At 34.7% G+C, this 14121-nt stretch overlaps 1 protein-coding gene across 1 annotated transcript; it reads left to right on the top strand.

Annotated features, from left to right (window-relative positions):
- The first annotated feature begins 679 nt into the window (after positions 1-679).
- On the top strand, positions 680-6193 carry LOC132552274 (transmembrane protein 237-like). The gene is made up of 5 exons (XM_060216435.1): positions 680-1012; positions 2228-2534; positions 3132-3447; positions 3690-3873; positions 5654-6193. Exons 1-5 carry the CDS (start codon positions 680-682, stop codon positions 5834-5836), a joined length of 1323 nt encoding a protein of 440 aa, XP_060072418.1. The 3' UTR covers positions 5837-6193.
- The last annotated feature ends 7928 nt before the right edge of the window (positions 6194-14121 follow it).

The raw sequence follows: 14121 nt of genomic DNA on the forward strand, positions 1-14121 counted from the left end.
AATTTGTCATTCTGTTTTCTTGGATCATGCTATATTAGCATGTACCCTGACTTTCCTTGGCTAGAAAATAGTTGGTCATATCTACGCTTTATATTTCCATGACGTTTGGTGTGGTGTGATTTTACTAGGGAAGCATGCAGCTTTGTGAAATTATGAAAGGGTGCAGAGATAAGGCACAGCAGACGAAATAATCCCTAAAATGTTCTTCTCAAAACATTCAATGACGACACTGAGAAGTTATAACTGGACCAGCTCCAGTCACCTGTAAGAATAGGTCAGCTGTAACATGAAAATATGGAGAGAAAAAAACAAGTTATTATGATAAAATCGTGCTGCAAACATACCGTAACAGGAAACTGATTGTAAATAAACAATCCGGTATATTTGAACCATAGATATCTATTATTTGAACTTCGCACTGACAGTTATGCCTCGATAAAACGAACGCACCTTCAGGCTGTTGGGAATGTTACAAATATCGGATTTTTCTGTTAAACAAAACAATTAACAGGTATCCCGATTTTAATATCATAACATTTCTATCAAAAAAAGTGCATGCGCCGATCATGTTTTACTTGCATAAATCCTGAAAACTAATGATATTTGTTACAGTGATGTGTATCGAACGCACTTCAAAACTAGATCACTCACACGCTTGAAAATATTTACGTTGACAACAATGGCTGACACTGACCCGCCAAAGAAACCAAAACGTACAGTTAAGAAACTCCCACCACTTACTGGTAATACAGAGGAAGAATCTACCGTCAAAAAAGTTGTTAAAAAGAAAAAAAAGAAGCCACCCGAGGAAACACCCAACGGGACTACTCCAAAAAGCCCAGAAGGTACACCTAAAAAGAAGAAGAAGCCAGTTGCCAAACCCGACACTGGGAAAGAGGAAAGTGCCGACGCCCCACCTGCTAAACCTACACCACGTAAAAAGAAAAAGAAACCGGTGGCTAAAGCAGAGGGTGAAGAGGGAGATCCTACATCTGCACGAAGTCAGGGAGAGGTATTGGATGTTAATTCAGTTCACAATATTATCAAGAACTGTTCTCGGTCTTTGTTCAGACATGTTTGTAAATTATAAGTTAAAAACCATTTCCGGATTCGAATCATCTTGTTCTTTTGTATAGTTTGTAGTACTATGGTTATGAATAATTCTTTTATTTTACAGTCTTTATCACAGGCTTTTCTTCTTGTACTACACTGATAAAAAAAGTGTCCCTACATTTACATTCGTATTTCGTCATATATACTTGAGTCTGAAGAAATGTTTTTTTTAAAACTGACTGTATTGACAATTATAAACTGAGAGCGATATCATGCAAATTTGATATATATATGTTTGTAACCAACATTTCAAAGTCATATTTCATCATGATGTCATATTGTCATAACTTCTATATTTTCAGAGCTGTCATCATATTCATTATGATGAATGAATACATGTCAAACAACAAAGTATCAATTTATTGAAATATGTATGTGTAAAATTTATGCTGCAACTTTTACTATGTATAGACCACAGATCAGTGGCCGAATGATGGAATGGGGATCATATCACAACATATTCCATTAGGATGGGCCATTCTATATGGCCTTTATAATGGTTTTGATGTTTTCTTCACTGAAATGACACAATTTGTTGTTTGTCATTCTTGACAAAGTACTACTTACATATACCAATTTGGTCATTATCCTGAAACTACTCATATGTTTAGCCAGTATAGGAAGTAACTAGAAAAAGGAAGTGAGAAAGACATGATATACATATATGTAGGTCCAAAGTGTTGTAACTAGAGAGGATTTCATCATTGGATGTCTAAATTTCATAAGACAAAGGACCATATCACTGGTTCTGTACAGGGCCATACTTCAATCACATTAAATTCCTTCTGTTGGATATAACCGGTTAAGATAATTCTAATTTTGACATTCTACAGATTACAACAGGTTAAGATACCTATAAGTATAGGATTTTTATGAGATACAGCATTTTAAAATACAAAGAACTGTAGCATTCTGTGGGGTACAACAGGTTGAAAAACCTATAACTATAGAATTCTATGGATTACAGCAGGTTAAGATACTTATTACTGTAGCAGTTGAATTTAGTGTGTAGTTAACTATGTTTAGATATTACTGTCTTTACTTGATAGGGAAGTCAGAGAACATTGGATTGCGAATTAACAAACAATTCATATAGTGTCATTTCTATAAACAGGATGTGGCTGGAAGTAAAACCAGTCTAATATCGAAGGAACAGACAGGCACACCTAAAAAGAAAGTGAAGAAAAAGGTTAAGAAGACCACGCCGAGGAAACAAGAAGATGAATTCCTAGACGCAACACTAGCAGCTGACCTTACCACTATACAGGAAGACATTGTCTCCCCACGTGAGAAGGCTGCAGACACAACTCAGCAAGGAGACGATGAGGAGGAGGAGGAAGAGGAGGAGAGAAAGCCTTACTCAACAGAATCAAACATTCTGAAGAGTCAGCCCCTTGATAAGCTTTTCATAGAGACAGATTGTAAGTTAATATCAGCAAGGAAAGTAGGAATTATTGCAGGTTTAGTAAATAAATATTATCATAAACAGGAAATGTCTTAAAAAAGATAATAGGTAGTTTCATAAAAACCATTGTGTAGTTGTTCCTGTAAAACTTCTACATGACCCCAGGACTCCAAAAGAAATCACTCTTATCCATGGTTTATTTTCCTCACTGTTTATTCTTAACAAATTATCAATTAAAGTGTATGGTGGTACCTTTAAACATAACCTGGAGTCCTTGGATGGGATGTTTTACAATATTAGTCATTAAAAAAACCTCCAAACCTTGGATGGGACAGATTTTTAACTAGAATAGCCCTTAGGTCTATAAAGTAAGTGTCTCAAGATTTGTGGTTGTCATAATTGAATAGATACAACAAGCCTTTCACTTCGGAAGCCTGCTTATAAGTATATCACAGAAACTAGCTGATGTCCTGAGGTGTATACATGACATGTTCATTAAAATTATGTTTCGCTATTCAAACATTATTATTTAATCAAAGCAACTATGTGTTGTGTCAGCATGTCTCCTGTAAGTGTAACTGTGGAAACTAACACAGAATGTCTGCTTTCACAGCTGGATTTAAAGGACAGAACAAGGCCAAGCTTGTGAAGAAGTGGGCCGAGGCCGAAGCCATTAAAGCTGATGCAGCACCACAGGTCAAGCGTACCACCATAGAACTGGCTCTTAGTACCCACAATGCACTAAAGACATTTCTTTTGTTTATTCACGGGATAACGGCAGGCATTTCAGTGTGGCACATTACAGTGACGTACATCCTTCTCTTCTTTAGCTACATAGACTTTTTGGAGCATTACCGAATCTTAGCTCTTCCAGTGCAGTGTATGTTTTATATCTTACTGGTGCTGTGTACTGTATCAGCCTGTGACAGGTAAATGGTTTGAATTTAGATTTTATGTTAAAATGCTGACTAGATATAATTACCATCTTAGAATTCTAGATTTGATTTCTGTGTTAAAATTCTAGTTTTGATTTCTGTGTTAAAATTCTAGTTTTGATTTCTGTGTTAAAATTCTAGATTTGATTTCTGTGTTAGAATTCTAGATTTGATCTCTGTTAGAGTCTTGGATTTGATTTCAATGATAAAAACGTAAATCTGATATTTTGTTCCAGATTTGATGTAGGTAATCCTAACAGAAGATTTGTGCTGGAGTCCCTAACACTACAGACAGGAACTATTTCAGTGCTGATTTACTTTGCGGCTTTGGTGATCAGTCTGTGCACTGCCAATCTGGAGGACAAGATGAATCTCTACCAAACCAACACCACAATATCTGGCCTGTGGGATGATGCAGGGGTATGAAATTATAATCTTAGGTAGCCTAGTAGAAAGTATATTTAGGACACCCTAGTTGTATGCAATAGCCTAACATGATCAAGTGGTATGTAATGATAATCTGGAGTGAACCAGTGGTACATAATGATAATCTGGAGTGAACCAGTGGTGTGTAATGATAATCTGGAGTGAACCGGTGGTATGTAATGATAATCTGTGGTTAACCAGTGGTATGTAATGATAATCTGGAGTGAACCAGTGGTATGTAATGATAATCTGGAGTGAACAGGTGGTATGTAATGATAATCTGAAGTGAACCAGTGGTATGTAATGATAATCTGGAGTGAACCGGTGGTATGTAATGATAATCTGGAGTGAACCAGTAGTACATAATGATAATCTGGAGTGAACCAGTGGTGTGTAATGATAATCTGGAGTGAACCAGTGGTATGTAATGATAATCTGGAGTGAACCAGTGGTATGTAATGATAATCTGGAGTGAACCAGTGGTATGTAATGATAATCTGGAGTGAACTAGTGGTATGTAATGATAATCTGGAGTGAACCAGTGTTATGTAATGATAATCTGAAGTGAACCAGTAGTACATAATGATAATCTGGAGTGAACCAGTGGTGTGTAATGATAATCTGGAGTGAACCGGTGGTATGTAATGATAATCTGGAGTGAACCAGTGGTATGTAATGATAATCTGGAGTGAACCAGTGGTATGTAATGATAATCTGGAGTGAACAGGTGGTATGTAATGATAATCTGGAGTGAACAGGTGGTATGTAATGATAATCTGGAGTGAACCAGTGGTATGTAATGATACTCTGTAGTGAACAGGTAGTACATAATGATAATCTGGAATAAACCTGTGGTATGTAATGATAATCTGGAGTGAACCAGTGGTGTGTAATGATAATCTGGAGTGAACCAGTGGTATGTAATGATAATCTGGAGTGAACAGGTGGTATGTAATGATAATCTGGAGTGAACCAGTGGTATGTAATGATAATCTGGAGTGAACAGGTGGTATGTAATGATAATCTGGAGTGAACCAGTGGTATGTAATGATAATCTGGAGTGAACCGGTGGTATGTAATGATAATCTGGAGTGAACCAGTAGTACATAATGATAATCTGGAGTGAACCAGTGGTGTGTAATGATAATCTGGAGTGAACCAGTGGTATGTAATGATAATCTGGAGTGAACCAGTGGTATGTAATGATAATCTGGAGTGAACCAGTGGTGTGTAATGATAATCTGGAGTGAACTAGTGGTATGTAATGATAATCTGGAGTGAACCAGTGTTATGTAATGATAATCTGAAGTGAACCAGTGGTATGTAATGATAATCTGGAGTGAACCAGTGGTATGTAATGCTAATCTGAAGTGAACCAGTGGTATGTTTATCATATTCCCATCACATAGCGTTTTTTTTGGAGCCACAATGAAATTGGAGAGAATACAGGGTAATACAATGAAAATACATTAAATGGTCTTATTCATGCATGCACAACTGAGTTGTCTCCCTTGACATACATGCGCAGGATAAAAAGCTAGAGCAAATACTTTGAAAACCTCTGGGCAGACCTTACCTCCCCTTCCCATGAGGGCTCAAGTGCTACACAGTCCTCCTCACCCGTGAGGGGTATAGTGTTAGTCATGATGGCTAGATTGTTATAGAACCCTGCTCAGCCATGAGAGATAAAGTATGTGAAATCCCCAAATAAAACAGCTGTTTCATGTCTTTTTGTACACTATTACAATCTTCATTATTGTATTATATGCTACAGGAGGCAACTTCAGACATTGACCTGTGGAAGAGTTTGAACACAGCCAGGGGTGTGCTAGCTATCCTAGGCTGGTTTATCATTGCTGTCGGGCCCAACACAGATCGCCTCTATAGTAATCTACGCAAGGCAGATGACAACATTCTCGGTGGAAATTCTATGCAGTTAGCATCAAGTCATGCGTAGTGTCAATTCACCTTGATCGTTGTTACGAGAGACTTTAATACAGGTGAAAATTGTGGTATTTTTGGTAGTGTATCTCGTGATTGGCTAGCCTAGATTTACTGAGATTTTATGATACTGACTACCAGCAGTGCCTATCAGTTCTACATCATAAACAGCTGTAAACATATTACAATGTGTCTATTTATAGCAAAACTCTTATAATAGCTGTGACTATTTATAACTTAATCATGTGATGACTTAAATCATTGTTTATCATGATGTGTATAGTTACAGAATTTTGATAAATTAATTTTTTATTCCAAATTTTCTGTGTTATGTAGTGAATGTACTGGTGTAGTTGCCCTAACAGTAATGTGATTATGAGGACTTCTCAGTTCTGAAGTGGGAGGAAGATATCACTGTGAAAGTCTACCAAACTTGCTTGATGAACTTTTGCTTTAAAAAGAGGGTTGGACTTTGCAGTTATTCTTCCAACATTTTTAGAAAATTGGTTTTTACTTAAATATAGAGAATATATAGGATGTTTAAATGTTCACAAGACATTAAATTGAGTAAAAATTGTTTAATGTTCAAGAAATGTTGCTGGATTAAACACAGGATACTTTCTTGGAAAAGATATTAACATTAAGGCATATCTCTTTTAATACTAGTACTTTGCAAATCTCTCTCCTTCGTCAAACTGACTTTCAGTTGACCAATGAAATGCAGTGTTATGTATCAGATAAATGACATTAACATTTAATCATCATGCATTCCTAATGCCAAGGCTCAAGGGTTTATAAAAAGGGTGAAAAGTGATGGCTCTCAAAATAAAAACAAAGAAATCTCTTATATAAATGAAATTATTTAATGATAAAAGATGTTGAGATACAATAACATACATAGAAAATGGTTAATATTGATGCTCAAACATACAACACACAGCTTATCATAAATACCAGTCATACATAAGATGGCATCATAATCATCATTATTTGATGATCTGATAAATGATCTGGACCCAGTGATATATAGGTGTGTGATTTTCCTGAAGCTAATCTACATATTTCCCTCTTAAATTTACTTTCTATAATTGACTTCTGTTTGAAGAAAACAGGTCCTTTTGTTGACTGAGGATCTGTACCAACATATCTTTTACTTCAAAGGACATATGTGCAAACTGCCGCTCTAGAGTAACAATCGGATACACAGAATTTTAACAGGATTGGTGATTATTGATCACAGTCCATATACTCATTTCATGACATTGTTGACAATACTTTTTAAAAAATACATTACAACACTGTCATCATTTATTCAGCAAAATATTTGTTTTATACAGACTTTAGCAAAAATGTGAACCTTTTATGTTAAATGTCAAAGTCTAGTTACACAGGCAGTCGAGAAAGGATCTGGACCACACCTACAACTTCTGTCCTTGTACCAATCATTCCTGATAAAATACAGGCTGTAATGTAGTGTTATTACCAATCAACCCTGATAAAATACAGGCTGTAATGTAGTGTTATTACCAATCAACCCTGATCAAATACAGGCTGTAATGTAGTGTTATTACCAATCAACCCTGATAAAATACTAGCTCTAATGTAGTGTTATTACCAATCAACCCTGATCAAATACAGGCTGTAATGTAGTGTTATTACCAATCAACCCTGATCAAATACAGGCTGTAATGTAGTGTTATTACCAATCAACCCTGATCAAATACAGGCTGTAATGTAGTGTTATTACCAATCAACCCTGATCAAATACAGGCTGTAATGTAGTGTTATTACCAATCAACCCTGATAAAATACTAGCTCTAATGTAGTGTTATTACCAATCAACCCTGATAAAATACAGGCTGTAATGTAGTGTTATTACCAATCAACCGTGATAAAATACAGGCTGTAATGTAGTGTTATTACCAATCAACCCTGATAAAATACAGGCTGTAATGTAGTGTTATTACCAATCAACCCTGATAAAATACAGGCTGTAATGTAGTGTTATTACCAATCAACCCTGATAAAATACTGCTGGAGAGAACTTAAAATTCTATTAAGCTTTATGCACTGTGTACAAGACTTGTCAAATCCTATAGGTGACAACAGAATAAATGATGACCTTTGTTACATATAAACATAAAATTGAAGATTTAGTTATGCATTCAGAACAAACACTTACTTCATAGCATGGGAATACATTCTCAATAAAGTGGTTTGAGAATCTAATTTTAAATGATATACATTTGTTGTAATACGAGTTTGATCAAGCTTTTGATAGGATACACCCTGAAAACAGGTTTTATTTTACACTTCTGATATGCAATTACAAGGTTTTCATTAATTTTTTGTTACAAAAATGTATGAATATTGGAAATCAGTGGTATGGCACAAAATAAAATGAAATGATTACCGACATGTAAAATTTGAGAATATGATTAACTTTCACTACAAACATCACTTTTTGAGTCCACTTTTCTTTGAGCACTATAATGTGTATCACTTACCTAGCACTAACCTGTATATAACATATAATATTATAAAAATGAACAAAACAAGCAGGCAGCAGCATGACATTTTAGCAGGATGTACCACAGATATATGGTCCTTATATTATACTTCACAGCAGCTTTACAAGTCGTATCAGAATATACCAAATATATATTATTCTTGGTATAAAATAAACAAAATATACTAAAAAGGTTTCATATAATTCTTCATTTACTTTATAATTCAGTTACATATAAAAAAAAAAAAAAAAGTTACAATTGTAACAAGCGTCCTCAGGTCCCTGTGGGGAACTCACCTTACAAATTATGTCCCTTGAAGGAAGGTTTGGGAAAATATCACAACTTATATACTTAAACTGGTCAATTCATTGAAAAATAAATCTGAGGACAATTCTAATCATAAATTGTCAAATGAAGCATTAACAAGCAGTTAGTGAAGTTGGTATAATATACTGTATCCTTTACTGCTAAAATTTAAACATCTTCCTCAACTATACAGCATGTGTCATACATAAGCTTAAGTGAAATACCACAAGCTTGTTAAAATTCTTTATATTATCAAATTTACATACCGATGTATGCAACTGAGATTCAAAACAAATTTATATATTATGATTATATATCTATAATAAACAAAATGAATAAATAAACAACAACATGTGCATGACTAATAACAAGCAGATGCAACATTATATAGGAACAACTGATTCGTTATATCAAACATTTACATTTAATAGTACCACCTAGAGAATTACATTGTCTCATTGTTCAACATTTCATATCAACTAGCAAACCATAAGGAATTATACCCATCACTGTCTTCCTGTACATCATGTCACCATCAAATAGAAATCATCTGTCACTCTGTCATATTCATTTACCTATGTTTTATGATTTCACACGCTCAACATGTACACAACCTGCATCTCCTAGGCATCAGTTTTCTACACCTGTAATACTAGTAAAACTTTAAATCCTTGTATGCATTAGCCTAATCCCAATTTCAATATTAATCAACAATGGTGATAAAATAAACTAAACATGTCATATTTGTCTTTTATAAACACATTTAATACGTAATTACAAATAATTCAGTACTCTGTCGTAATGATCCCACTAATGGCTCCCAGTATAAATTTCCATCACTAAAGCTGTGTTTTTTCCACAGTTATTTCAAATAAATTTATAAAATATCTATATATTTGGCTATTAGACAAAGTACAGACTACACTTGAAGTCACTAACAATATGTCCACAATAACCAGAAATCCCTACTCTCTCATGTGTTCAACAACTGAAGACAACAAGTCATTATGGCTACTGCCTAAAGTCTTAAAATGCTGAGAGTCCTGGGTTAAACAATCCACTTACTATTTCCTTATTTGTGTCGTACCTTAATTGGTAAGCATATTGAAACTCAATCATCCTTCTCATTGCTGCGATGTTGTTTACCTGGGACTGTAGTACTTTCCCCAACTATCATAACTTGAAGAAATCTTCATCGGAAGAAAAATCCTACAGAGAGAATATGGAGAGTATCATGAAGGTTAACAGATGAAAATGCCATTCCAATAAAAAAAAGAAACCATGATGATGAACAGGAGTATTGTTTAAGAGGTTAAGGGCTTTGTTTCACAAAAATAATATGTTAATAAGAGAAATAGGAACATCTTGAAACAGAATAGTGTCTTCCTCTAGCTTCCACTGATGGAGGAGCTTGGGGATGTCTATTTAACATTAGAGCAGATAGAGGATAAAGTAATTAAGGGTAGCTTGAAAAAGAGAAATGCTTGGTTATTGTATATTTAACCAAGGAAAAGTCCTGTGATAATAATCTAAACGGATAACTCGGCCACATCTATTCAACAAGAAACAGTCTTTGAAATACCTATTTATCACTGAATAAGTAAAGCTTGAAATATCTATTACTTATGATGAACATGATAACAACTTTGATATATGAACTAAACATATTGAAAATTTTTACTGGACATGATGAAAGCTTCAGTTTATTTACTTATATATATATGATGAAATTTTTGGTTATTTAACCATATGAAATCTTTGGTAATGTATATTTATTGAACACAATGAAAACATTGGGATATCTTTCACATAAGGTTTTATCCACTATATGCATGAGCCGAAAATGGCCAGACAATTGGATTAGATACTTCAAAAACTTATCGCAATGAATGAATTAATTGAGATCACTTGTACCTAAAATACTGCACAAAAGAGCTCCCTGAAAATCCTTGTGAGTATGTAGAATACTGATGATAAATTTGAGAGTGGAGTTTGCTGTACTTTATCATTGTATAAAGTTATTCAGGTTTAGAACTCTTCCTAATAGTTGTTTATGAAGTTACAAACTGTATATCACTTTTCAATTTACAAATCTTTTATAATTTACAATTATTAGTTTGATAAAGTCTTCTGTTGAAATTTACACACAAGAATCTCAGTGGACAAGTAGTTCTGTCTCTTCTACACTTATCTATTACATTCTATATAATACATGTGATATATCAAAAAAGGAAATCAGATACAGGCTGAAAACAGGCACTCATGAGGTCACAAAGGAAGACACAACCTTGTTTATAAATAATCATCCCCTGATACAAGGAACCCTATCTCGGACAAGGAACTCTATCTCGGACAAGGAACCCTATCTCGGACAGGGAACTCTATCTCGGACAGGGAACTCTATCTCGGACAGGGAACCCTATCTCGGACAGGGAACCCTATCTCGGACAGGGAACCCAATCTCGGACAGGGAACCCCATCTCGGACAGGGAACTCTATCTCGGACAGGGAACTCTGTCTCGGACAGGGAACCCTGTCTCGGACAAGGAACCCTGTCTCGGACAAGGAACTCTGTCTCGGACAAGGAACCCTATCTCAGACAAGGAACCCTATCTCGGACAAGGAACCCTATCTCGGACAAGGAACTCTATCTCGGACAAGGAACTCTATCTCAGACAAGGAAACCTATCATTTCACATTTACAGAAGGATCAAAATTTTCTTTATAGATCTCAGAAGTTTATCTTTAGCCCTGATACGTCCCTGTCAGAATTTTTAATTCACCAGCAATGACGGAGAATTTTAACAATTTACCCTTGTTTCCCCAATTATGGGCCTTGTTCATCTGTCATTTGGGTGATTTACCCTTCATTTATACAGATTAAATATTGACAAATTTCATGCATTATTAATCAGGTTTTTACTGACTTTTACAAAAAGGAACTTTCAATAATCAGAAGAGGCCTAAAACCATACAAACTAGATTGTTCATATTTAAATTATGATAGCAATAACTTTAAAATTTGTAATAATCATGATTTAGACAATTTGACCAGCAGTACAGGTATATGACACTGAACATAGAACTCCATACCCAGAAAAGAATATTCGTTACTGAATTTTTTTTTTACATTTAATAATGAAAGTAAAATTCCCAGTTGAATGAAATACATAATACAATATGTAATAAAGAAAAAAAAGTTTACACATAATCAGTACATATAAAAAAATACAGATCAAGCCATATGTAAAATGTTGTACACATATGTAAAGTCTATGTACGTATGATATATATACATGTAACACCGGTAAATTACTAGCCGCAATATCCCGTTCGGCTAGAGGGAACTTCTCTTTAGCTCAATCGATTGAGCATCAGACTAGTAAGCCAAAGGTCCCAGGTTTAAATCTCAGCAGAGGCATTGAAATTAATAATGACATCTGTAACATTAACAATACTTGGTTACTGGTGTTACACCTGACATGTCAACAGTCTTTTAAATATATGAACTATTATTAAGTATTGAATGATAACAAATGAGAGGTAAAAATAGCTGATTGAAATGATTTTTTTTCAATTCTTGTCCAAGGAGTGTAAACTAAGCAATCAATTAGTATAATGGTGTTCCATACCACCTACAACCCTAACAGAACAAAAACAATAAAAAAAATGATAAAGAAGATAGTTTAGGTATGTTTTGGCACAGCTAAAAACAAATTGGTCATTTGTGTACAAGATTCTTCTAAACCTTGCATGGTTATGTTTGTTTGTTTTTTCAAAGACTGCCTTTCAATTAACTTCTTATGCAAGGAAATAACATGTAAACATAAAATATATGTGTCTCTTTAGACTTCAGGACTACCTAGTATAAATATTACCTATAGATTTACATAAGATACCTCTCCAATACTTTCTCTATAACAGAAGTTGGATTTTTCCAATTCAATAATAACATGCTATCAGACATTAAGTATTGTGGACAAAAAAAATTCAGAAATCTCTGAGAATTTTGGATTTACAAAAGATTCCCTGATCTTCATATTTAGATTTTTTTAACCCCTTTTAATGAATATTTTGATGATTCCTGTAAACCACACTTGCTTAAAAGGGTCTGGAGACAAACATACACAATGTTACCTAAACAATGCCACACAAGTAGCACATGATGGAGATTAATTAGGAACCATTTAGAACATTTGAAAAGAATGTACATCTCATATTACAAAGCTGTGACAATGTAACACTGAGTGATACGAAGGTATCACACTGACTCATGTTCATTTATGGAAGTCTAATCCCTTAGCAAGCTAATATACCAACACCATGACCCAGAACCTATTGCTCGTGAAAGGAAGAAATTTAAGTTTTATATATATATATATATATATTTGTATGACCCCTGTGAAGTTAGAAATTGGTCAAGGTCAATCATCGGCACAACTTCATAGTCCTTTGTCTAAATAGTCTCTTGACCAAATCTCAACACCTTGAGCATAAGGTATTCAGAAGTTGTTTGAAAATTTTACTAAAAACACTCTGTAACCTTGGGAAAAGTTCAAGGTAAATACAATCCCACTATCAGTACCTTGAGTCTTTTGGGTATTCAGAAGTCACTTGAAGATTTTACACGTTTAACCTTTATGACCTTGATAAAGGGTCAAGGTCAATCACTTGAACATACTTAGTAACCCTTCATCCCAGCATGCTATAGGTCCAATATCAGTAGTCTGGGTCTTTTGGTTATTGACAATTATTTAAATAGAAAAGTTAACATAAGAGAAAGGGAATGACAGATGCCATAAACTTACTTGGTCTTTGGGCTTGTGAGATAAGAAGACCAAAGGGCTGTATTGCTCACCTGGTTTGGTCAAATATAGATTATTCAAAATAAAGGAGAAGGAAGTTTGTATTGGGCTGCATCCCTCTGTCGTGACGGGTTAGACCCATCAATTATAAGAATTGGAATTCCCTAAACCCAGTGATACTTCAGATCAAATTTGTTGGGAGTCCCTCAATCCCTTCAGAAGGATTGTACAGATTCACCTGTAAGATTCACAACTATTTCATCTATTGGACCTCTGAGAAACCACTCACTGTTTATACACAATTGTGTAAACTTTCCCCAAACATGTTCCAGATCTAAAACAGACTTATTTCTGTTATCCCTAGAAAAGAAAAAGAACTTGAATGATTTCACAAAAGGTTCCATATTGGGCCCAATCATCAGGCCTCTAGGGAACCATATCCTCCATTTATACATAACTGAAGCTTCTTCAATCAAGGTTGCTCTAAACTACAATGTAACAAAAATCCCATCATTCCTACAGAAGCTCTACTTCTACGATACTTACTGAGCCCATCTGTCTGCCCCAGGAGGGTCAGAGACACTATTTCAACAAACTGGGGTGGCCTTACCCAAGGATGCTTCAGTACAAAATGGGACAAAATCAGGTCATTTCTGAAGAAGAAAGACTTGAAAATTTTA

The sequence above is a fragment of the Ylistrum balloti genome, unplaced genomic scaffold, assembly GCF_031769215.1.
Source record: "Ylistrum balloti isolate Yb309-2 unplaced genomic scaffold, AGI_CSIRO_Ybal_v1 Utg370242, whole genome shotgun sequence".
Taxonomy (NCBI): Eukaryota; Metazoa; Mollusca; class Bivalvia; order Pectinida; family Pectinidae; genus Ylistrum; species Ylistrum balloti.

Bases quoted from the DNA above. Each gene is read 5' to 3' on its own strand.
- LOC132552274 (XM_060216435.1), top strand. From the start codon at position 680: ATGGCTGACACTGACCCGCCAAAGAAACCAAAACGTACAGTTAAGAAA. The intron at 2,535-3,131 runs GTAAGTTAATAT...CTGCTTTCACAG, and splicing joins GCTTTTCATAGAGACAGATT to CTGGATTTAAAGGACAGAAC. The intron at 3,874-5,653 runs GTATGAAATTAT...TATATGCTACAG, and splicing joins GCCTGTGGGATGATGCAGGG to GAGGCAACTTCAGACATTGA.